Below are 25,992 nucleotides of genomic sequence, written 5' to 3' on the forward strand. Positions count from 1 at the left end.
TTCTGCAGCCGAGGAAGCGGCAGGCTCTTTCCCCATGCTGTTGTTTATTCTGGAGTGAGAGAGTCTCGCATCAACTATATCCTTTTGAACTGATTATTTAAGTATTCTTTGGACCAGAAAGATAAAGCACAACTTCGTAGATTAGCACTTGGGAACGGTGATTTGGGAGGGGAAAAGCCTGCACTGGTAACGCTTCACTCTTTCACATCTCATATTCTGTGGAAGAAGGCCTGAAACATATGTCTGCTCCTCTCAGGTGGATGCCTTAATCACCAGTTTAGAGTCGTGCTTGTGCTCTCTGGAGGCCAGAGAGTATTTAATTGTGCCACACAGAGCTGAGTGATTGCTCAGGGAGAATGACTTTGTTAGCGACATAAATGTAGCCTGATCTTTTTGAAATTTTCCTCAGACTTCCTCCGCTGCAGTATTCTTGTATGATGCTGGGCTCAGTTTCTGTGTCTCAAATACATTGACAGATGCAATCTCTTTCTCCCAGCCTGGGTCTGTTTCGTTCATTTAATTAGTAAGTCTTTTTGTGTGAGAACATCTTTAATTGTGCTATGTGCACTATGTACTGCAGCGGGGTCCTGGTCCTAGTTTAGACCTCTGGATACTAATGGAGCAACAGTAAATAACTATATCCTTAGCTATTACTAAGCCCGAAAGGATGCTGAGAAATAGAAGATCATAAAGAGGAAATACCTGGAAGTGTTGAGCATGGATATAAATGAAAAAGACCCTCTCCACAAAGGGCAGGAAAAGCACAGCATCTCCTTGTATCAAGGTCAGAAACGGATCTCAGGCAGAGCTCTTCCATAGTGTTACAACAGGCAGAGGTGGCCATGCTCTCTGTGAAGATTAGTAGTCTTCAAGGTAAACTAAAACACCAGTTTAAAATGCCAGTTCTCTGTGTGGCAAGGCAAGTGTAACAGTTCTTGGGGAAAAGGGAAAAAATGAGCTGAAGGCAAGGCAAACAAATTTCTGTTTACCTATGAATAAAGTGGAGGTTACGTTCCGTATTAACTTCAGCAGCCAACACTGAAAGCATTCTTTGGCATCTTCAGATAGAAAATGCCTATTTTTGAAATTCAACATTTGTACTTTTTCCTTAATTGGACTAAATTTTTTAAACTACAGAACTGGCTTGTCAGAAATACTTTTGATAGACTCTGCCTTTTTCTAGTGCTTTTGCAATGAATAGCTATGATTTTTTTGCAAAAAAAAAGACTATTTCACTGAAAATTTCTAGGAGAAAAATCATTTCTACTTAGCAGTAGCATTAAAGTCTTTGAATTGGGCCACATTCTGCTGCCAGTGCAGTTTTAGGGACACTTGGAAAATATTTTGAACAGCAGGGAAGAACAGTGATTACCACTACAACACAGTCTCTCAGTGGTGTGAATACTGTGGGTTATTTTACTTTGACTGTTTATGGCCTATTTACAGTATAATCACAGCAAATCAGGTTATAACATGGCTTTTTTTTTTTTTTTGGTAGTGAAAATAGAATATAGCAATATTTTTTTTTTATTTACTGTAGCTCTCCCTAAGAGAGCTAAGGAATTTCCAGGCACTAAGCAAGGATGATCTGTTCTCCAAGGCATTCATAACTGAAGGAGAGACAAGGAGAAAGGTGGCTGGAGAAATAGTTGGCATGTTGTTTACAATTTCTATACACTTGCAGTATCTATAATGTTGGGAAAAAATGGAATTATAAAGGAGACTTAATTGTGGACAGAAGAGAGATTTGAGAATGAGGTGAGGAATTGTTTTACAGTATGTGACTGTCATCAGACCAAGCTGTGGACACACATATGAGAAAAGTTCAGTGAAATCTTATCACCCCATCCATAGCAGGCAGTGGCACTATGTTATGGGATTAGAAGAAAACAGTTGTTTGAACTTGTGAATGGCAGCTTAAAAGGGTAACAGCTCTGCCATGTTACAGATCACCTGTTAGATTGTTCCAGCAAGAGCTTCACCCAAGTGTCTGCTAACCAGAGAAAATCTGGTGTAAGAATTAGCCACCACTAAACCCCTGGCTTTCTAGCATCACTTGTAGCCAGTGGGGGGCAAATGTGCTAGCCATCTCCAAGAAGGGCCAGGTACTGGCCACCTGAGAAAGCAGAAGGCACAAAGTTCTGCCAGAGGTCTACTGCTGTAAAGCAATGTCCCAGCTGCCACGCCAGTGAGCCTATGGGAAAACCAGTATTGCTCCCCAGTATTAAGAAGAATGGATACAGATCAAAGGGACGGTTTACTAAGGTGATCCACAGGAGCTAGCAAGAGAGACGCTTTCAAAGAGACAGCTGTGTTTTCCGTTCTTTACAGTACGATACTCTCTCACAATTGTGATTCCTTTTTGTTGTGAAGGAGAAATGAGCTTAAAGGAGAAATTACATATCGGTTTACTTTGTCTTCATAGAATCACAGAATGGTTTGGGTTAGAAGGGACCTTCTAGGGATCATCTAGACCACCACCCCTGCCATAGGCAGGGACACCTTCTGCTAGACCAGGTTGCTCAAAGCCCCATCCAACCTGACCTTGAACACTTCCAGGGTTGGGGCATCCACAGCTTCTCTGGGCAACTGGTTCCAGTGCTTCACCACCCTCATCGTGAAGAATTTCTTCCTAATATCTAATCTAAATCTACCTTCTTTCAGTTTAAAGCAGTTACCCCTTGTCTTATTACTACACTTTCTGATAAATAATAACAACCCCCCTTTTTTGTTTGTTTGTTTTGTTTGTTTGTTTGTTTGAGACCCTGTCCTTTCTGTGACTGTTCACTCCTGCTTAGATTTTGGCTAACCCAGCTCATGCTAAGGCCTGATCTGTGCTGGGAGCACCGGGTAGGCAGGACTGGTGGCCAGAAAGACCTGAAGGGCCATTATTCAGCCATGATCACCTGCAAATTGCTGTCTCCCTGCAGCAATCATCTTGTGTCTGGCAGTTTCTTGTGAATTTGAGAGATCCAAACAGACAGTGACATTTTATTGGTGTCAGAAGTGGGATGTCTCTTGGACACCACACTCTGTTGGCAAGCACAAGGTGCTTTGCCATGCCTGTTGAGGCAATCGGTTCGGTGTGAGTGTAAAGATATTGTCTGTGTCTCTGTGTGTCTGTCTGTCTGTGCCATGAGAAACTAGACTGAGTGGCAACTCCCTGAGTCAGGGAGAAAGTTTTGAGAAAGAGGGATGATGAAATCCCAAATGGGATTTGTCCTGGGTCAAGAGCCACTTCTTGGATGCTGAACATATTTGGCAGGAGTCTGCAAGATGCAGGCTGCATGTAAGTTAAAGAAGGGGAAAGGGAAAGATGCTATGTGCCAGCTACTAGCCAGTTGTCTTAGAGCAGTGATGGATATAATGGATGAGTTGGAAGGGGGAAATGTACGGATGAAAAAGGAAATTAAGGAAAAGGGGAAAAGGAAAATGGAAAGAATACTTGGGAAGTAAAGTGTAAGCAGTTAGAAATGCAAAATAGACTGCTTGAATCAAAACTTCAGCCCCAGGTCATTGCAGAACCTGAAGAGGGCAGGAGGAGGTTGTTGGAAGCTGCTGTGGTAGACCTAGTTAAAGTTTATTGTGCCATGTATGATGATGATTGGGACGGGGATATCTGGAAACAAGCAGACCCGCAAGCCCTCCCTTCAGGGTGAGGTGATAGTGAGGATGATTCCCTGTCCCCAGCTCTCTTGGCACCAGTAATCAAGAGTGAACAACAGAGCACACCCACAGTGGGGGTGGGCAGGCACAAAACCCACTCCCTCCGCAACAGGGTTTGCTGCCCTAGAGTTAAGAGGTCTGGAGGAGAAATACAGAGCTAACCCAGAGGAAACACTTGTGGACTGGCTAGCACGGATCTGGACAGCTGGAGCCAAGCAGCTCCACCTTACCCCAGCTGAAGCTTGATCGTTGGCATTAGGTCCAGGAATATTGTTAGATACTGGAGGGCCAAATTACTATTACCTTATGGACTTGCACTTTGCGCTGGGGACGTACTATACATCCCACTGACCGTGGCGGGGAAAGAGTGTGGCCCTGGGCCTCGGCAGCCAGCCTACAGACCACCCTGCTGAAAGCTGTGATTTTAGCTAAATTAGAAGGACCAGTACCCATTGCCTTAGGTGCTGGACAGCCCCCCTCCTGTAGAGCTGCATCCGTGGGAGGAGATTTGGGAGCCCGTATGCTTCTGATCTATAATAAAGGGAACTGAGCCGGTGTTGAAATCTTTAGCTTTAGCTAAGACAGGCTTAAACAGTATTATTTTCCAAGAGGTCCTTCAACGTATGCTAGCAGATTTACCACTATACGCCCCACAGGATAAAAACCAGGGGAGAACCTTAGCTAAAGTAAATGTAAAAGAAAAGAGACAGCCTGTCTCCATGTAAAAGACAAAAACAAAAAGGGGAAATGCCCTCAGTGAGTACTGGGCATAAGAGATGATGGAAAACATATTTAGAGAAGGGACTCTCCCAGTCAGTTCAATGGGCTGCCAACTCCCCTTCTGCGGCAGCTGGCCTGGTTTCCCTCATTCACTACGGGTGATAACCCTTGGGACCTGTGAGAGGAGATGGGGGTGACACTGTACAGTCTAAAAGGGTAACAACTAGGGAGCCAGAGGATGCAAGGGATGAGAGCTCAGGGATGTACCCAAATCTATCAGCACTAACCTAGACTGTGAATATGCATGAAACTAGGGTCAGGGCTTGGTTCAGTGGCAGTGCTGGCTGCCGCTACTCACACTGCTGACGATCCCCATCCCAAGATGATGGTCACAGTTAATGTCTGCTACCTTACGACTTTCCTTATTGACACAGGGGCCCAAATATCAAGGGTAGGTAAGGACACTTACAAAGGACAGCCTCTGCTTAGCAAGCAGTTAGTTTCTATTGTAGTCGTTAATGGGAGAATCACTAACCACCCACTGGTCAGGACTAAACTAATTCTGTCTAATGTCAGATAATCTGCCTGACCTTACTTTTAGGTTCCCGTAATGTATTGGGCATGGATATATTGAAGGGTCATTCCTGGATGGACTTGTGGGGAAAATGGGAAATAGGGACACCACCCTCTTTGCGCCACAGTTCACCTCCTACAGATGCATCCCTGACTGTTAATCTGTTGCAAACAGCTGCTCCTTTACCCCATAACAAGCTAGTTAATATTCCACAATACAAATTATGTTCTGATGCTATTTGTCCTCTTACTGAATTGATAAAAGAGCTAGAAGAATAGGGAATCATTGTCACATCTAATTTCCCCTACAGTTCACCTTCATGGCCAGTAAAGAAACATAATGGCAAGTGGCAACTACCAGTAGATTACAGAGCCTTGAACACTACCACTGAAGTGTGGTGCTTGCCACAGTGAGCAGCAGCTCACTGCAGCTGTCCCCATTATAAATGATATAGTCGGTTTTCTTAATGAACAATCCCCTGTGCTGAACCAACGCCAGCAGGATGCTTTGAACACCTCAGTGTGGCACCCAGGAGATCGGATGAGATTTCAACACCCATCACTCAGAAAACACTGGGTCATTTTGCAGCACTTTTGAGGGAAAGGAATACAGGAAACTGTGGCTACTGTGGGACTGAAATTAATCATTACTGAGGCTTGGATATGATCCAGGACCTCGGTCTTCTATCCCCCTCCCTTGGAACTGCTGAACTCCTGGACAAATAAGTGAAAGCTGTCATTCAGCCTGCATCCTATGGAAAGTATCTAACTAGAAAGTACACTAAGCATTCCCTGGAACTTTGTTAATACTTTCTATGGTAAAGTGCTATCACTGGAGATAATGTTGACAACATCTAAAAAGTCAAGAGCTTTCATGTGCCAGACAATTCTAACCCTCCCATTGGGGCGTCTGGCATTCTGTCACGTAAATGTTTATGCACTATGCAATGATCAAACAAACCCACAGAAGCTGGTAACCTCTGCGACACTTTCAGATACACTCTTCGCTCTACTTGGGAGTATTTTATAAACACCCCTGTTTATAAGATAGGGACGAGGACCTAGACAGGAATATCTGACTTTGGGTTCCTAAACCCTTTTCAGACAGTAGCAAAATAGCCTGATTTTCATCAGTTTTCAGTGTCTAGTAGCTCCAGATTACTCCAACACCTTTTCAGAAATGACTAGTGAACTTCAGTGGAAGAAAAAGCTCCTTGAGAATATAATAGAATAGTTTTCTCAGGACTACTGTGATAGTTCTACAGCTTTTTTTTTTTTTTTTTTAATATAAATAAGGGGAAGCATTGATGAACAGTAGTTTCAACCAAGAGCTGGCTTTCCTAGCGTGCTCCAGGCTGAAATCTCTGAGAAGCAAAAATGCTCACTTGCAAGCTATCTCCACGGCCCAGGTCAGCAGGCAGCAATTAGTTTCTCAGCCACTCACTCTTCTTTCCATCTTCCTGATGGATATTTCATCTGAGTTTATGCTCTCCTCCCTCACCTTCTTTTCACCTCGCTGCCTCTCTTTCCAATAAGGCTATGATCTGTCACAGACTCTCAATGGACAAGACCTATACATCCCATCACAACACTGTCATAGGCAGCTACATTAGACAGGCCAGGATGAAAAGCGGTTTGGAAGGGAGAGAAGCCATCATGCTTCAGGGCATAGGCTTGAACTCTAACCAAGGAAGAGAGATGAAGCAGGGCTTTGGGCCAGGCAGGGAGAAAATTTTACTCAGGGCAGGTTATTCCATAATTACCCACTTAAACTTTCTTTATACCTTCTGAGATGCATCTGGTTCTGGCCAACATCAGAGACAGAAGGGGTGGTTCGCTGGTCTGATCCAGGAGGGGAATGAGTTTCTTAATTCTTTTTGCCAGTGCACTGAGTTTATAACATTTTCTGAAACCACAATGAAATCCCTTTCCAAGCATGACCCTTGCTCTGCCAGTGATAGCCAAAACTCCTTCTCCTAGCCCCGTCCTTCACACTTCTATAAGCAATACAGAGAGAAGCCGGTACAAAGCCAGGTCAAGATGATAAGAACAAAGCCTTGAAGACTGCTCTTAGATACCAGCTTTACTTCAACAGAGGAGGAAATTTTCAAAGAGGTGAACTCTTTCTTTCTCTCTCTCAGGCAGGAGTCTCCTGGGAGGAGAAGAAAACAGCTTTCATTTTAGCAAGTCATGGTATTTATGGCCTTTTTATGGGTTTTGTTTGAAAATATAAAAGTAGATGGACTTAAATCTGTTTCAAAAGGAAGGCGATGGGAAGGGGAGAGACAGAACATATGAAGGGCATGAGGGTCTGAATCATCTGCCCATGTTCAAAAGAAAATCAAACATCTTCTTTGTTTTAATATGGTCCCCATGGACCAGGCATGAGGATAATGTCTGACCTTTTCTTGCATAGACCCTTTTAACCCTAATGACTTACAAATTTTATATGTACACTACCACCAAAAACACTCACCTTGGGATGAAACATGACAACTATTAAATTATGCAACTGCAGCACCATGCAACAGTTCAGGTGTGATTGCTCCCAGGAAGCAGACTTTCAGATCACGTCTCCTGCAGAACTAAAAGCTTTATACTGTATTCCTGAGGGGCAACTGTCAGCTTCTGCTTGCTGACATACCAGAGTCTCATGTGGGCTTTTATCCATCCGATTTGTGGTGTCTGTTCAGCAACTGAGGTTGCACCCTTTTGAGGGCCTCCTGCTTTTCATATGTGGAATCTCCTCTGACCTTTTGCCTCTAGGCAATACTTTTGATCCAATTCACAGACTAAGGAGCACATGCCTTGCAAAATTATTGAGGGAGGGAAGTTTAAGTTGAAGAACTGGGCTTTGCATTTGGTTTTGAAAGTAGTAGGCCCATGGTCTTTTTTTTCTGCTCTGGGAATAAACCTTTGTAAGTTATGACAGCTACCGGGAAATTTCTATTAGCAAAATGTACAAAGCTCCCCATTAATTGGTAGTTTTATAAAGGCTATTGTGGTTTCATAAAGCTCTCCTCTCAAGCAAGGAGGGAGAGATCATCTGTGAAACTAACGGATAGCTTTCAACTGGATCTGAGTTCAGTACAGAGTCATTGCAAGGATTAAATTGCTGGGATGGTCCAAGAAGACAGACCAGTCACACAGTGTTTAATACCAACTGGTGTGTGCTGCATCTTTCTTTGATATGATGCCCTGCAATAATCAAACGCAGGGATCACAGGCAAATCTCTAAAATTAGGCATGTTCCTGGCAGGATGCAACCTGAAGCATATAGCTGTCTGGCCAGTTGTAAACATTTCTTGCCTCCATGGTTATTTTCTAATATCACTCAGAAGTCTGAAAAGTCTCTTAAGGCATTGAGCTCCTGGTAGATGCTGTTGGCTGTTGGGTGATGCTATAAAAATGATCAGTTCCTGTAAATGTCTTCTAACTAGCATCACCTACGCCTTGGTTCAGTTTTATGCCCGCACACATGCCCTTCTGACTGGAGTCATCCTTCCTTTCATGGTTACTTGTGCAGAGTCCTTGGTAAGTTTGAATCAGATTTTAAGATTTATTGATCTGGCCTTGTCCATTCTGTGGTGTGTTCTTTGATTTAATTTAATGACCGTAAAGCATTCACGCGTGTTGGCATGAAGGGTGCACTGGAAAAAAAAAGTTATTGATTGATTGATTGATTGATTATGTAGCGACATTGTTCTCTCCATAGTTAACAATGAAGCTAGCTTTCCATTACACCCATTTGTGTCTTCCAGGGCATACATACCTTAACTAAAAGTAAATGAATCTGCGTGCAGGTATGAATCATTTGTGGAAGCAGTTACACTCTTGTGTAAGGATTAAATTTGTCTATTTTAAAGATACATACAAATAAAAATATTTGAAATGCAATTTAGAGGGGAAAGGTCAAAACACAGACAGGATGTCCCTTCTCCTGCTTCTAAGACAGTTTTCACATCGCCACACCTGGGTAGCTTGGCATGGACATCCCAACATTTACTTTAACCTGTTGGTCCTGGGAAGAACTGAATTCATATTGTTGCCTGCTTTTATGAGTCTTCCCTTTATGTCTGTGTGTGTGTGTGTGTGTGCTTGTGTGTAAGTGTGTGTGCACCCTGTGGCAGAGGAGCAGCAGTCACAGGAAAACACTGAGCTTAGAAGCTACTGAATGGTTGTAACAGAGGGATAGATAAAGCAACATGAAATCAGCTCCTGAATACATTGAAATGTACCAAAGAAAAAAAGGCAGTCTAGAAAAAGAAAAAGGATAGGATTCTTCCATGTCAAAAAAATTTATTTTCCTAGGGTAGCCAAAATGACAGGGTGTTCATTTAAGTAGATTATGCTTATTGGCAATACACAACGTAAATACACCTACTTTGAACCTCTCTCCATTTTCTACCTGAAGAGCCACGTAACAACTCTTATTGGCATTTAAATCATTAGTCCTGGACAAATAAGTTAGCACCTTGCTGAGAGGACTGGGGCAATTCACACACCATTTAGAGCTATGCTTCCACCTCTCTCGGGAACTGTTTATTTCTTAACACATAGTTCCAATTTTGGAAGTTTTCTTGACAATTAGAACAGCCAGAGATTTAACCCACTTTCACTTTTCTAAATGACAAGTGAAATTCAAGAGAATGTGTAGGTAGTTTGCTGGAGTACACAAGCACGCAGTGTCTGCCTCCAAGCCCTTGACTATATTAATCACATGCTTTCTGCATCTCTGTTGGATTGTCTGTAAATTTAGGAAGGTCCTGGATACTGTGTTTTAATGTTACAATGTCTATATTGAATCTATTCCAGCTAAACCCTTTAAGGAAAGGCAAGCAATGCAACATAACCATCCCCAAGTAAAACTTTTTGTCTCATAATTCACCCAGCTCTCCACTATAGCTAATACATAAGCATTCCTCAAGGAGCTCTAAAATAAGAAAACGGTGCTAAACTCCTTTTAAAATTATCCAGTCTAAACTAGTGCCACATGCAATAAATCAAATTGCCCTGAAAATCCTAGATGGGGGGAATGGGCCATGGCCCCACACCTATCACTATTATGATGCAGAATGCAGCTGTTACACTAGGAATAACTTATTTCTGGCACATTTCTGCTTCCTTCCAAACTTGCTTCTGCCACGTTGAATTTGCAGACTAGCACAGATGTCATTTTATCATCTATGTCCCACTAATGTCTCTCACCTTTTCCATTTCTCAGACTCTCCTTCACATTTCTCAGAAACCTGTAATTTCTGTAAATCCCACCATCCCATTCCTTCCCACAGAGGTTGCCCTATAACATTTCCCCAGATTTTTATACATCTAAACAAATTAATATTTTGCATTGGCTTCTTCAGCTTACGTACATATCTTACTGTCTCCATCCAACGTAGTTCCCCTTCTTAATTTGACTATTGTCTTCATATCTCTTTTTGAACACTTATTTCCTTGCTCTCCAGCTTTCATCACTTTCTTACTTCTTACTTCACTCAGACCAACATCAAATGGGTTACTCTCTCATGTATCCCTCCTTAACTTCTTCGCTTCCCACATACCCTGCACTTCTACATTGTTCAAAGGACATTAAAGAAACAGTAGTAGAAATGAGAGGCTGGCTGTGAAAAAATGCAGAAGGACCTAATAAGACTGAAAGACTGAGCACTAAGATGGCAGGTGAAATTCAAGGCTAATAAAAGTCAAGCATTACACATAAGAAAACATAACATATAAAACTATGGCCGTTGCCATCCAGCAACAAGATTTTGTGGATATAATAAATAGTTCCATGAGAGTGTTGCCTTGGTGCTCAGCAATAGCCAAAAAAAAAAAAAGCATGCGAACCATTAGGAGTTAATAGCGAAGGAAGAGAGAACAGAAAAAAACAAGGTCATTATGCCACAGAATAAATCGTTGCCACACCTGCACCCTGAATACTGTTTGAGGATTTGGTCCCTGGTCTCAAATGTGGCAATATAGAACTGGGACATGTTTGGAGAAGAACAGCCAGGATAATCAGAGACATGGAGCAGCTCCCGTATGAGGAATGAGTAACTTGGGCTGAAAAACAGAGAGCTAAGGATAGGGTGTAATTATAGAGGTGGGTAAAATCTTGTGTGGCATGCAGATACTAACTAGAGATTATTTTGGCATCAAACAAGGCTTGTGGGCAGCAGATTCAGAACAGACAAAGAGGAGATGGCTTAGCATTCAGTGTAGAGCAAGTTGTGGGGCTTCTTGCCACAAGAGATCACGGAGGCTAGTGGGTACAAGGCTATAATGGCTATAATTCAGAAATGACTAGGCACCTCCATAGAAAGAAAATCTATCCAGGGCTATTAAATACAGAAATATCACGTCTGGCTCAGGGAGTCCTTGAGTTGCAAATGATTAGAAGCTGGAAGATCATGCTGGGGAAGTATCACTTATATCACTGCTCTTACATTCTTCCCTAGGTATTCACTGTTGTTCTCTGTCAGAGACAGGATATTGAGCCAGATGGACCTTTGGCCTGACCCCATATAGCCTTTCTGATGTTCCTGTGTTTATATTCTTAACTGACTGTATGGACGCTCCTTGCACTTTCACCTTCCACTATACAATGCCAAAAACCCCCTCCTGCCTACAGCAGGAAACTGAGGCTGAGCAAAAATGTCAGTCCCAGCACCATCTTTGCTGAAAAATCCTTCCTAGATAAATTTGGGTACTTACCCACTCTTTTAATCTAGTGTCAGATCAGTGTCATTGCTGAAAAACCATTCACTCTGCAGCTCTGGTCACCTGAAACAATCTGTGCAGACCTCTCCCCTTTCACCGATTTCCTATCTCCTTCTAAATTCTCATCTTAAAACCTGACTTTCTAGCCTGCCTTCAACCTCTCCATTTCTGTCTCTCCTGGTTATTGGTCTTATGACTGAATGCTTTAATATTTTCACCATGCAAGGTCTTTATGTCACTGTTTCATGTAATTTATACCTGTGAGCTGGAGCCTTTCCCATCTCGCTTCCAGCACAGGCCATACACTGAATGGAGTCCAAAATGATCCCCACCCCCTTATTGCTTTGGGGGTTTGGCTTTATTAACAAGGATATAAGCAATAAGAAAATAAAGTTCAGCTGTTTCTAAGGCTTCTCCCTCATGACTGCTCAGCCAGCATCTTAGATGGCCTCTCCCCAGCAAACCATTTTTATCTCCCTTTTACACAAGTGAACTAATAAGCCACCTACCTCCGTGAGTCAGCAGAACCCACTTAACCCTTTCCCAGAAGGGTCAAAACTCGCTATCAGGATGGTTTGGCTCGGGCTTGTTATAGAACCATATTCTGCCCCTCTGTCTTGAATAATTTATTTGTGCAGCAGACCTAGATTACTGTTTAAATCAAAATGCTACCCAAACAAAGGCTGTGCTGTACAGTGCAAAATGAAACCAATTACTACATCATATAATGCTCATCTTTCACAGTGTAAGATGCCCCCTACAGTACTGCAGAGGACAGACACTTCTGTTGAGAACAGCAGCCAGCCATAGGAAGCGGGAGAGAGATTTTTCAGAGGCAACCAGCCTTTGATAAAAAAGTAAATTCAGTGCCAGAAGGTATTGCACACTTCCACTTTCATCCGTCGAAACTTAAGACCTTTTCTAGACTGAAATTAAAGCAAGCTCCAACTATGCATGTGCAGAACTGTTTTCCACAGTGCAACTTTACCAGGGATGAAGAAAGGAGGAAAATACCTATCCTAACCCACATCTCAGAAATTCAATGTAAAATCTCAGAATGTGGATCAAAGCCTGGAATTCCACTAAAAAAAAATACAACTCACAGAAGTATGCAGAAATAAGGGATGTGTCGTATTATATATTATATTGTAGTAGAAGTGCATTATAAGCCTTATAGCATCTCTGGATGCCTGAAACATTAACAAGACTGTGTTCCTTATGTACTTCAAAAATGTAATCTGAGTTTACTCAAAAAAAAAAAAAAAGAAAACCCACACAAGTAAAACATGTTCTTTCTCTTATTTTTCCACCCCTGTTATTGTTCAATCACCTGATTTTGAGACTCCATTCACCTGACAATAAGTATCTATCATTTACCCCAGTCCTGGCTGTCAGAGAGAGTCATCTTTATCTTCAGAGAAGCAGGGATAATGTCTAATCAGTGAGTTATAGTTGAGAGAAATGATTCTAAGTTTAGGAAAATTGGCAGCTGCATTTTGTTATCAGTAACCATTATTTAGATAGCATTGCCTGATGTGCATGGCGTCATACAGACAAGGACAAAGACCAAGCCCTTGCCCTGTGGAGCTTACTGTCTATATTACACAATTAAAATAGGAAGAGGTACTAGCGTAATAGTAATAGTGAGCTCTAAGCATCGCAGTGGGAGGGAGAAGAGGTGACAAGAAAAAGAAAGACAAAACTTCCTGTCAGAAAGCCATACTGCATCATCCCTCCATTGTTGTTTTACACTCAGCTCTGCCTGAGGGTTTTGTTGTTTCAAAATACAGTCCGTACAGAAGAGGGAACAGGTAATTCCAGAGTAGAAATCAGGAGAAACTGGCCTAGGTGTTTACAAGAGAGGGATGGAGGATGCTGACTGGTGACAAATAGTTGGGTGCTTTGATGTGTCAAAGACACAGCATCATAGGAGCCACACAAGTGATGCTGTGGCAGGTCGTGTCACACAAGCTCACGAGGCTCTGCAGGGCATGGAAAGACCCAAGGCCCTTAACCTGGCATACTCAGTTAACATGGAGGCTGTGCTCCTTCCACGTACTCTGAAAAGTGGGCTCTGTAGCTCATGATAGAAACAACACGTTAACTGTAACATGCCAACTAAACCTACCATCTCCTAAAAACGAGCTTCCGAGTACCACGTTCAGCAGACAGAAAATTTTTCCTTAGGTGCATCATGCCTTATACCAATGCTTTAGTTATACACCATTTTATTATGAGGTCAGTTTGTGTATCACTCTTATCTTTTAAGGCAATCATGTTGAAAATTAATACATGACAATCTGTATATAGACATAAAAGCACAGACTTAGCTGAGCTGCATACATAAAACAAACTGGAGTCAGTACTTCAGAAACCTAGCCTAATCTAACACTAATCGTAACCCTAACGCCAACTCTTTAACTACATCAGAACATAATTTTTAGACATCTCTTAGTATTAATGCATTTTTCCTTTGTTGACCCAAAGTTATTCGCAGGAACCAACCATACTGGAGCAGAGATGACTGCATCTAATAGAAAAGAATGGTACCACAGGAATCCATTCATTACTGCATTGAACTTCTAAAAAGAAGGAGGCATCTTCCTTCTTCTAGTATATCACTTTGCTTCTGCTACTTAGTGAAGTAAAACACTACATGTATTCCCCTGAACTGACTTATTTCTGTAGACATTCATAAGACCGGTGCAGAAAATGGAGCCTACCTGGCAATATCTTCTCAGTTGTATAAAGTAAAACTGATTAAGAGAGGAACATTCTTCAAGTTCCTTGAAAAGGCTGTTGGCTTCTTCCACTTACGATCAAAAAGATCCTAGAAAAAAAATGTCCAGTCTTTAACGAGACTAGGAAATTGAAATAACCAAAATGGGGTGTGATTGGTCTTTTGAATTGAGGTGCCACCATTACTTGCCTTTGCTACTGAAACATTGTCTGGCTCCTAATGGCTTCTAACATTGTGTTCCTACCTACCTACATTGATCATTTAATACTAGCATCTTCTTTCTGACAAACCACAAACACTTCCAAAACTTGACCTCTTCCCTTTATCGCTTTTGATTAAGAAGAGAACTATCTGCAGGAAATGCCCTACAAACCACAAAGGATTATCAGAAATATAATGATGAGTGATTCAAGAGCGCTGTGGCTCTGCTTGTGTTCCTATAATCTGATCTTGGTCACTCTTCCCTTCGCCGCCGGAGCTTTGCCGTAGTTTCTTCTAGTCGGCTTCTCCAAGCAGCAATAATGGCATCATCATCCATCTCTTCTTCCTCTTCTTTACGCATGCTTCGCCTGTACTGAGAGAACTGTCTAGATGCAAATCTTTCTTCACTTTGTTCCACTTTTGCCTCCTTCTTTCCATCCTCTTCAGACTTTGAAAAGCTCTGGGTGAACTTTCTCTTAGCTCCAAATTCTGACATGTCTGACCTGGCTTCCTCCTCACATGCCTCCACATGCTGAGATCTAACTCGACTCTGTGTAGATGGTTCAGGGGATTCAGAGTCAAAGGATGGTTCAGGTGTTCGGCTGAAAACATGCAGCTCTGGGGTCTTTTCTCTGGAACTTGTTGTCTCACTGACCCTTGACCTTGTGAACTTATACATCCTGTTGTCCTCTGTTGCAGAAGCAGAGGAAAATCTTGACATGGTTCTCAGTGAATCTCCTTTTGACTCATAGGAAGAACAGCTGTCTAGCTCTTCCCTTTGGGACCTGGAGAATCTGTAACTGGATGTTTCAGAATCCATCTCTCTAACTTTGGATGATCTGCTATATTTCTCTCTGGCCTTCTCACTTTGATCATAATATGACGGTGGTTCTCTTTCTGCTTTCAGGCCACTGAGCCACTTGGTAATATCAGTCTCTGTCTCTGACTTCAGTGTACCTGTGCTTGCAAGTTGACTGGACAGATCAAAGACCGTATCCGTTCTGTCAAGATCTGCTTGCAAGGGGCGCCTGTGGCTGTTTGTTGCTCTCTCTCTGTCATCTTCTATTTCATTTTCCTCTCCTTTGGTCATCTTTTTTTTAAATAAAGTGCTGCGTTTATTGTCTCTGATCACCTTTTCAATTTGATAATCTGACATTTTCTCTCTCATTTCCATTTGCATCTCTTTCTCCTTCCTCCTGATCTTCTTTAGGTCAACATCATCAGCAAAGAGGCTGTACAGTGGCTTGCTTGTCTGTGTTGTCTTCATGTTTGAACTAGTCCCTTCTGTCCTTGCACTCACTGAGGTATTGCAAGACAGGAGAGACTGAGACTCAGTCCTGTGTACATCCTGCTGGCGAAGCTGCGAGGTAGCAAGAGATGAACCGCTCTGAGCACTGAGAAGAGAAACCTTATCATCATCTACACGCCTGCCAAGGTCTCCTGACATTACGCTGGAGGCCATTGCAGACGACGGACGGGACAGCATCATGATCTCATTTTGCTTTTGAGCAATGGTTTCGCTGACCACGTTAGCGATCCAGTTCTGAATGCTTGCCATAGATATTGTGTCACCTGGGCCAACAGCGAGATTGGGAAGGGGTATACTTGTCATCTGAGGCTGCATTGCCCCTGTGCTGCTCCTGGTCTGTGGTAAAGATGAATGATTTGTCTGCATGCTTAGTGCAGAAGCTGCATCCTCAGCACCGCTTGCAGAAGGTGCTGAGGGCCAGAAGGCTGACAGTGGGATACTCCCACTCATCGTACTGTCTGTCTCCCAGCTGCACATGGACTGGCTTTCTTCTAAAATTTTCTTTGAACGTTCAAGGAGCTCTACACGCCTCTGCTTCTTTTTAGTTGAAGCAGAATCCTCACTTTTGGCAAACTCCACAAATTCCTCCTTGCTTTCACTGCCCACCTTCTTCTGCCGCTTCATTTTCCAAGCCTGGTAAGCAGACAGGTTAATATCTGACAAACTCTTCCCTTCAGTCCCCTCCCCACCTGCCTGGCTGCCATCTTCTGCTGGAGATGGTGCAGAAGATGATGACGGTTCTAAATCCTTCTTGTGAAAGCCAAACTGGATCCTCTTGACCTTCCACCTTTCTAGAGGAGTCAACTTATCTTTGTTCTTTTGGCAGAAATTATAAAAGGAGCTACTGTCTGAGAACACGCTCTCCTCATCCACATCCCTCTCCTTTCTTCCTGTTTCTGGGGATTGGCTCTCCCCACAATTTTTATTTTTATAACGATACCTCTGAGTAGCTTCCTTCTCAATCTCTAGAAGCCTCTGGTTCCACATGTCCCAAGTGCTCTCTGAAGACATAGAGCCTGTGCGGCTCCTCCTCGTCCTGCTAAAGCTACTGGCTTCCAGCTGTTGTTTTAGGGTTCGGATCTCAAAACTGCTCACGCTCTCAACATCACTGAATTCACCTGATGGGAAAGGTCTTCCTCCCATGCCAGAATCTCCATCCTCTTCCCTGGTTGGACCCTCCATTTGGTATTTCTCATTTCTGCGCTGCCAGTCATGGATCCTCTGTTCCACATCCTCCTCAGATTGTTCCCCTTCCTGATCCAGAAGCTTTGGAGATGTTCTTCTTCCATGGTTAACTCCTGGTTCCTTTGTAGGCAGGCCTTGTTTCTTCCTCCATTCCTCATACAACTGTTCCTCTTCCTCCTCACTGATGAGGGTGGAGTGTTTGGAAAGCCAGCTAGTTTTTCCCACTGATGAAGAGCTTATAAGACTACCCAGCAGACTGCTGGTGTCCTGTTCTTCTACTATGATGGAGTGGGCTTTGGCTCCCATGATGCTTTCTGAGTCCCCAGCTCCAGACAGCCAGGAAGAAGTCTCTGCATGGACAACAGGACTTTGACTAGGAGTGACTTCTTCATCTCCAGGGTGCTCCAGCTCTCGTTCCTCCAACAATTGCTCGTTGAGCTCCCTTAGCTGTTTCAGAAAGCCATCATTGGGGTAAATGGCACGCTTCTTTCTCAGAGTCATCAGAGCCTCCAGAATGGTCATATGGTGGTAGATCATCAGGTAAGCAGCCACCAGCACAGCTGAGCGACTGATTCCCATTTCACTGCTGACAAGGATTTTGCCTACAGATATAAAATATAAAAGTAATTAGCGATTTGCAATAACATAGAGAAGTTGCTCTCATACGTAGCACAAAAGCATTCTCTGAATAGTGTTAAAAATTAGATGGAATCTGTGACCGAAACCAATACTAAATATTTGTTAGCTTTATCTTAATAAAAATCTAGATACATCTGAATAAAAAGCACATTAGTTTCAAAAGCTATGGCAGGCACATTTTAAAACAATCTAAATAATATTTGTATTTTCACCTATACACTTCACTTCCCCAAATAATCAAAAAGCTTATAACAGGTATTAGAAAGACAAATGATACATTATTCTTGACTTGCAGGCTGACTTAGGATAAGACAGCTAAGCTTTCCATGCTCAGTTTCCCTATAGGTAAAAAGGAAGATATTAGCATTAGCCTCCAGGAAAGTATTGGGAGGATAAGCAAATAACTTAGGTTTTTTTTTTTATAAGACACATTATAGGACTTAAATACAATTTTATATTAATTTAATTATATTTTTGCCAGAATCCAGATCTGCTATTTTGCAAGGTATGTTCAAACAGTTATATGTAGACTGGCAGGAGGCCAGGCGCCTAGCATATCTCAGAACAGGAGAACCAAGCAACTAGCATAGAGAGCTGATTTTGACTGACAAACTGGTACAGCTGCTCCAAACTACTGTAAACAGTGACTGCAAGAGCTAAAATCAAAGCTGAGGATCTCCTTTATTTCATGGCATTTACACAGAAACCACTTCTTGCAGAAAACTAAGCTTTGGCACACAAGAATTTTTTTTAAAGTTAGTTCTATAGCAAATTACAGTTAAAGAAAAGCTTATAAATATGAAGAGAGCATAAATGAGGCTTTGCTAGCTTGCAAATAACAGAAATTACTGTTTCTCAATGTGTGATGAACTCCAGATTAATCAAACTATTTACACTCAAACTTAACAAAGCCAGTTTAAACACCACCTTTCTGACTGCTGCTATGTTACCGCGAGCATTTACCTAATATGCCTATTCCTACAATCCGAAGAGTCTTTTTCACCTTTCTTATTATGAAAAGTCTCAGTTGCCTTCCAAGTGTTTTAAGAGCCAGTAAAGCCTATGTAACAGCTCACCGAAAGGGGGAGATCTCATCCCTCTGCTTTATTTCAAGGCTCCTTTGTCTCTCTCCATCCTTTGCTGATTGGCTCTGGTACTCACCGGACCCTTTAATGAGCCAGTTCAGCTCACTAACCCAATGGAAAACCACCTCTTCCCTTCTGGGCTGTTGATTTGCTGGGTTAGTGAGTTGAAGGGTCAATGAATGCCAGCAGCAGTAAGCATCTGTACTGTGCCAAGCGCAGCAGTGGGTGTTATGAGGAAGAACATAGATCGGTAGTGTCCTTCCTCATGTTGTTGTTGTTGAGCTATTAAAATTGGCTCAACCTCTTTTGCGCACTAACAAAAACTCTCACTTTTCTTACTGTCACTTCTACTAGGAGGTAACCTGTTGTCTCTCTACAAAAATTAAATGCACTGAATACATATATGAAGAATATCAGTGATACCACTGATGGTGGTGTTCATTTTCACATTGAATTCCATGAAGATATTTCTAACTGTCCACTGAAGCTGCAACAAAATGACCAGGATGCACTGGAGGTCCACAGAATAAGTTGCCATGAACTGGAGTCCAGCAAATTACAGAGTAGCCTGGGTATAGACATCTAGGGGTTCAACACAGCTGTTTGGATTGCTCTAGTAAATCAGCCTGTTCTTTTGTAGTAAGCGTCCTGGCAAAACTGAAACTTGCAGTGTACAGGGATGTATCAATATATAGAGAGTACTATATCATATCAATATTAAAAACCCCCATATTTATTGGAGCAGGGCTTCATCTCTTTGCAATAGCAGGGTACTTTCAAAGCAGCTGAGGTGGCTTACAGCCAGTTTGAGTTCGAAGGCATGGGGCTGCTGGGGGCTGCCTCCTCCCACTAGTTTGCCCCTTCCTGTTTTGAATGAGGCATGGCAAAAATGGGCAAAAAGTGTTCACTCTAACTGGATGCAAAGAACAAAGTATCTGCCTTCTACCCAATTACAAATGTGGCATCAGAGTAATGCTTCCACCCATTAATCCCCAAGCATTCTGGAAGCACTGTAATCTACTCCTCTTACCCCTGTAAGTCAGCAGTGCTTCGTCAAGGAACTCTGCAGCTGGGCGGAAGTGTTTGGAGATATCCATATCTGGAAAATCATCCACTTCAATGCCCAGATACTGGATATTCAGGCCATTGTAGAAACCTGGTCCTGTGTATACACCTGTATCGTGAGCTGCGTTCAAGACATGCGTGATCCCCAGTCTCTTCAAACGGCTTTTGTTCACTGCAACACTTCTTCAGAAAAGAAAGAAAGATGTTAGATATCAGTGTTCCTGTTTCGGGTAGGAAAGAAGCTGTCTGCTACAAGCGTTACAGAGCTCCCAGTATGTGTTACTCATCCAACATGCAGCTCCACTCAGACCTTAATGTCCTTTGAGAGTACTACAGGTATTTCTTTCCAATACCCACCAGGAAAAGAAAATGAGAAACCTGCACTCACCAGTAGAGCTGCATGCTCGATTTCCATGCCAGCTTGATTCTAAACTCATCCTGCCATCCTAGGTTCAGGCTGTTTACTTATTTCTCAATTTTTATTACTCTGTAATTGATGCTTTACACTATGTCCCCTTCTAATTCTGTTCTGGTCACTTGCACATATATCTCAGACAGCTGAGCCATGGTACAGAAGGCCTAACCATTTCCACTCAATATTTGCTACGGCATTTTTTTAAACTCTCTTACATAGCAAAGACTTTAGTCCCAATTTCAGGGCCAAATTCCAATCAGAACAGTGTGATTTGGGCTCATTTATGTTTTCCTCTCCTAAATTGTTGAAGCATCAAAATAGCATAGCAAAGCTGCTGATTCTGTTCCAGAAGTATTTACTTTTCAGTGCACAGAGGTCTTTGTGTTCATATTCTGAAAAACACTTTGAGGCTCTCTAGGGATGAAAGGTATTAGGTGCATGTAGTACATGTTATCCCTTCAATGGTTCCATCTGACCCTTTACTGGGAATCTCGTGCAACTTGATGACAAAAGCTGACACTCACTTTTCTGCTATGAAGACATTAGGCCAGACTTCATCCACAGCATCCCTGGGGGTCTCCAGCCTGTCCTTCACAAGTGCCCTCTGCAAGTCCATCACACATGGCGTGTTAAACAAGCTGGTGTCATCAATCTTTTCCTTAACTCGGTTGTACAGGTCTTCCACCATCAACTGCTGCGCAGACTCTAATACGCTGGGACACACTGAATCTACCTTGGTGTCCTTTGTCTTCAGTTCTGGAATAAACTGACATTGTAACTAAAAACATGTAAAAACAAAGCAAATGTATGACCTGTCTTTCTTTTTTCCTGGGGCAAGCCTTGTGGCTTGCTTTTTTCCCCAGTAACATCACACTGTCCTGTCTGCAATATGTGCATGTACATGCTTATCTAGCAGCCTCAAGGTAGTTAGTAATGGGAAGAGCATATTGCACTGTCCTCTCAGTCCAGACACCCACACTGGCCAAAGGTCTGGGAGTTAAGGGCCAACTCATTCTATCCCCAGAAGAATGCAGTCTATCTCTACAGCTTCCTGAGGAGGGGAAGTGGAAAGAGATACACTGATCTCTTCTCCCTGGGCTGTCATGTTAGGACACATGGGAATGGTTCAGAGCTGCTCCCAGGAAGGTTCAGACTGGACATGGCAAAGCATTTCTTTACCAAGAAGGTGGTCAAACACTGGAACAGGCTTCCCAGAGAGGTGGTTGGTGCCCCAAGCCTGCCAGCATTTAAGAGGCATTTGGACAATGCTGTTAATAACATGCTTTAGCTTTCTGTCAGTGCTGAATTGCTCAGGCAATTGGACTGGATGATCATTGTAGGTGCTTTCCAACTGAAATAGTCTCTATTCTATTCTATTCTATTCTATTCTATTCTATTCTATTCTATTCTATTCTATTCTATTCTATTCTATTCTATTCTATTCTATTCTATTCTATTCTATTCGTTGCAATCAAACTGCATTCGCTGCTGTGGTATATGATTCTGCCACAGATTCAGTGCACAACTTCACAGGAAGTCAACAAACATTTCTGTAAACTCATATTTCTTTGTGTTTTTCACCTCTGTCTCAGGTGGCGTTTTCTCATAAAGGCTTTTTTATCATTTTAGGATCTCTGGGTGAGAAAGGCAAAATAAGGGCAACTCAAGTCTCTATTACTTACATAGTTCTTTTACCCTGCCTCCTCTTACCTTCATTGATTATCTGTTTGGCAGCCACAGCAGAAGACAGATGGATTGGCTCCATGAAGATGCTCTCTGTATTAGTGTCCGATATCACCGAATACCTGCCAACCAACCACACTGCCTATTAGGCAAATGACCTCCACTGGGATCCCATCTCCAGGACTTTAGTCCTTTTCATCCATTCCAGAAGACAGCAGCAGGGAACTGGAGTGGTGAGGATCCTTTGATGGGAGAAGGGAAGCCCCAGCTCTCCTCCCACCCCTCACCCCCACCCTGCTCTCCAGCGTGGTGCTACAGGCTTCAAATCAAATATGCCTTGGTGTCCAGCATTTGCAGGAGGCAGACAGGTCCCATGGGAAGGAGCTGCAGTGGGCTGGGAGTGCAACAGAATGGATTGGTAGAGGAGTTTTTGCTTAAAGAAGATCAGTGGCTGGTTTGAGACTGGGAGTGGGATGGATCACAAGGAATAGACTTAAAGTAGCTCTCACTTAGACAGACATAGACATTATCCTAACTAGAATTTATTGAAAAATTCAAAACAGACCATGCTAGAAAACTGTTGGGTTTTTTCTTCTAACAGAAGAATAGGCTAATTGCCTACAAGCATTCTTTGAGATACTACAGGCTGCAGTGCAAGCATTAAGACTGATGCCTGTGAATCTCTCCCTCAGTACTCCGTACATTGGTCACTTCATAGTATGAATCTGTGGTCATTCTCTCCACTCACATAGTGCTGTCTAACTGCACGTCAGAAACAACTATGAAGCCCACAAATCCCTTTGACGGGAGTTCTTTGACAGAAGTGTGATTTACATAAGTTTTTGTTAAGCAAGAAAGGGCTACAATCTTCAAGACAAATATATTTCCATCTCAGTCTACCTGTACAGTCCAAGTAAATCTTCTCTTCTTATTAAACCATCTTAACAAAATAGTTTACAGAGCTTTTTCCCAGATGCACACCCTCTAGATTTCCTTCCAAATAGATGGTACAGATCATTAGGACAAGTTTGCCACCGTCACAAAAGCTATCTGGCAATGCAGGCTTGCAGTACTTGCAACACACTGTCTTTGTTTAATTAAAGCAGGAGAGGGAGGGTGATTCATGTGTAGTCAGGGTGCAGCAAAGTGTGTGTGGAGGGCTAAACTGCTTTCATTCTCCAGAGTAAAAACGGAGGGCGCAGCCACTGGAAGCCACTTAATGGGCTCATCTAGGTCATTTAGTTGGGTTCCAGCACTTGTCAACCATGACTGAAAGTAATCCTTTCCTAGCTCTTCAAAGGAGTTTATGAGATGAGCAAGGGGAGTCTCAGTCTCATTTACAGGAGCTGACACAAATTTGCAGCTATGCCCTGCCTTCGATTCCTTTTGCTGTAAAGGTTGCCTCCAAGCTCAATAAAAAGATAACAGTTGGTAATGATCTGACACCACCGCCTCAACACATTTTACGTGTAGCTGCCCTAAACATCCATGAAACACAGATGTGCAGAACACTCCAAGCCTGGATGCTTCAAGGACCTGGTTCTGGTTGAGAAGGACGGTGCCATTTTCATCATTGCTTTTGGCATTGACAGCAAGAAAAAAGGAAAGAAAAATAAGGAAGGGAAGGAAAGGGAAGGGGAGGGAGGAAATAAACTGAAGAGGTGCTTCTGTTCATTTTGAGTCACTGATGAGCAGTATGAGAATGATTTACCAAGTTCAGTACATAATTTTACTTCATGTGAGCTCAGTGAACTTCCTCAATAATTTTTAAACACATCAAGTTAAATGAAATAAGCACTCTGTCTTCATTTTGCTGCAGTGCCCCACAGTTAGTGGGAAACATTGCATAACCTCGTACTTGTTGAGGGCCACTGGGGCAGGTTCTTTTCAAACTCGATCCCTACTCCCTGCCTTCAGCTGAAGCATCTCAAAGTGTACAGAAAGCCCTGCAGATTAGGAAAAGAGTACAAAGGGATGTATTTTTCCTTGTTTTAGGAGAAAATGCATCTGAGCATGCTTGTTTTGCTTGAGGTAACTCAATTTCTGCTTGTGCTGTGACAACGTCCTGTTCAGTGCCCAAAGCCTGTAGCTAAAGATGGTTCTGAACCAAACCTAAATCTTAAGACCCTCAGTCCTTCTGGGGCTGGGAAAGGCTAATATCAACATTAAAAGATCCACAGGTCCTTATAACAGATAGAAAGATAGGGCTGAACGTGGGAAAAGTTGAAATCCAGATCAGGAGCTTCAGTGGGGTGGACATGAGAGGACGAGAGATGGAAGAGCAACGATACCATCCCACAGTAATGTTTTCTGCAATTTGTCCCCACCATGTATGCCTACACTCTCAGCAGAATGGATTAATTAGTGCATCAGTGCTGCCTCTGCAGTCTCTCTCCCTGCCGGCACACTAATCCCTGCCTCCAGGAAGGGAGGGAAGCCCTGGGCTCCACACTTGATCCAAGTGCCTGTGTGGAGGGGAGGCAGTGGAAGAGAAGGGAAGGCAAGCTGATCTACCACATGCTACTGGCAGGCCATGGTGGTCCCTGCAGCAAGCATACTCACCGGCTGGGCGAGGGGCTGCGGAGATAGTGGGCCTGCACAGCCTTCACGTCCAGTCCCTTGTCCTCCTCATCGGGTACCACCTGCTCACTGTCTGAATCTCTGCCACTGGCCATGGCAGCTGTGAGAAGATCTGCTACAAGGGGAGCACAGCAGGAGGGAGGGTTATTACAGAGGTCTGCGTGGAGGCCACCCCCCGGCTGTGGGGCGGCGGTGGCAGGGAGGGTATGGCATAAGGGGCTCCCACACCATGCTCCCACAACCCTGTGAGCAGTCCTTCCCACAGGCCAGCTGCACTGGCTCCTCTGCCAGGGTGCCTGCTGTTCCCGAGGCCTCGTGCAGCTCCCTGGCTGGTGCCCAGCGAGTGCCGATGCCCTTCTTGCCTGTGAGTAAGCGTGCAGGAAGGCCAGGAAGGAAGGGGTGGTGGGACAGAAACTCTATCCCCCCCCTGGCCAGCTCAGCCCATGCGCGGTGGCTTGAAGGAGCTGTACACAGCCAGAGCTGGACTTGAAGGAGCATTGGGGGCAAGAAACATGAGACCTTGCCGCCCCAAAATGAAACACTCCTAAAGCTTAAGGCCAAAGGTGCTTTAAGCCTCAGTACTTTGCCCTTGTAATCCTTTGTGGGGAGGCTGCTATGTCCACCCTGGGTGCGGGAGAACCAGGGGGCCATAGCTCAGCTAGGAGCATGAGAACGCAGCAGCCACCCCTTCCCCTGGTCCAGCCAGAATGACTCCTGCCTCGCATGCCACAACAGTCAGTGGTGTCTCCAAAGGGCCCCAGCAGCTGGCCTCAGGCAGGAGGATCGCAGCCATGTGCCACCAACGGGGCTGACGAGTGGCTGCCACTCACGGGGCAGCGAGCAGGGAGGCAGGGGAGCAAGGAACAGGCACTTACCTGCTGTGCCTGGACGACTCTGCTAGAGGTCCCTGCCGGAGGCACGGCCAAGGTATCCAGTGAAGAGGGCAGGAAACAGTACTGGGGGAAGAAAAATCAGCTGCCCCCCTCTCACTGTCTCTGCGGCTTCTTCATCAAGGGGCAGGACAACTGGCAGCACCAAACCTTTATCAGCTTTCTAAATATAGCGTTGTCCTGACACTGGCGGCTGGATTGCATGGGGAAGGAATTCAGTGCCTCATAGACGGCAGCTGGTCAAGCACTTAACTCCTTCCCCGCTGTGGGCTGGATTCTCTGTCTTTTCCCAGTTGCAGGAGGAGCCCAGAGCCAGTGTGGCTGGACATATGCCTGCAGGGAGCCTCCAGGCAACTGGGACCCGAAAAGGGACAACTTGAAATGCTGGTATGACCTCTGATGTCCTTGGGAAATGCAGTGCAGGATAAGCCACTCCAAGCTTACTAGAAGCAAGCTACCTGTCAACTACCTAGACTTCTCTAAGGTGTTTGATATGGCCCCCCACAATATTCTTACCTCTA

The 25,992-nt window shown here is 43.6% G+C and overlaps 1 protein-coding gene across 1 annotated transcript; it reads right to left on the bottom strand.

Moving 5' to 3' along the window:
- Positions 1-13,839: 13,839 nt before the first annotated feature.
- On the bottom strand, positions 13,840-25,577 carry STYXL2 (serine/threonine/tyrosine interacting like 2). The gene is made up of 6 exons (XM_064469101.1): positions 25,457-25,577; positions 24,564-24,696; positions 22,029-22,123; positions 20,843-21,074; positions 19,869-20,086; positions 13,840-17,716 (listed from the first exon to the last, which is right to left on the bottom strand). Exons 2-6 carry the CDS (start codon positions 24,674-24,676, stop codon positions 14,874-14,876), a joined length of 3,501 nt encoding a protein of 1,166 aa, XP_064325171.1. The 5' UTR covers positions 24,677-24,696; positions 25,457-25,577; the 3' UTR covers positions 13,840-14,873.
- Between the last annotated feature and the right edge of the window lie 415 nt (positions 25,578-25,992).

Source organism: Phalacrocorax carbo, chromosome 1, assembly GCF_963921805.1.
Source record: "Phalacrocorax carbo chromosome 1, bPhaCar2.1, whole genome shotgun sequence".
Lineage (NCBI taxonomy): Eukaryota > Metazoa > Chordata > Aves > Suliformes > Phalacrocoracidae > Phalacrocorax > Phalacrocorax carbo.

Coding starts and splice junctions, on each gene's coding strand:
- STYXL2 (XM_064469101.1), bottom strand. CDS start 24,676: ATGGCCAGTGGCAGAGATTCAGACAGTGAGCAGGTGGTACCCGATGAG. Junction 21,075..22,028: donor CAAACAGATAATCAATGAAG/GTAAGAGGAGGC, acceptor AGTTTATTCCAG/AACTGAAGACAAAGGACACC. Junction 20,087..20,842: donor AATGTCTTCATAGCAGAAAA/GTGAGTGTCAGC, acceptor TCTTTTCTGAAG/AAGTGTTGCAGTGAACAAAA.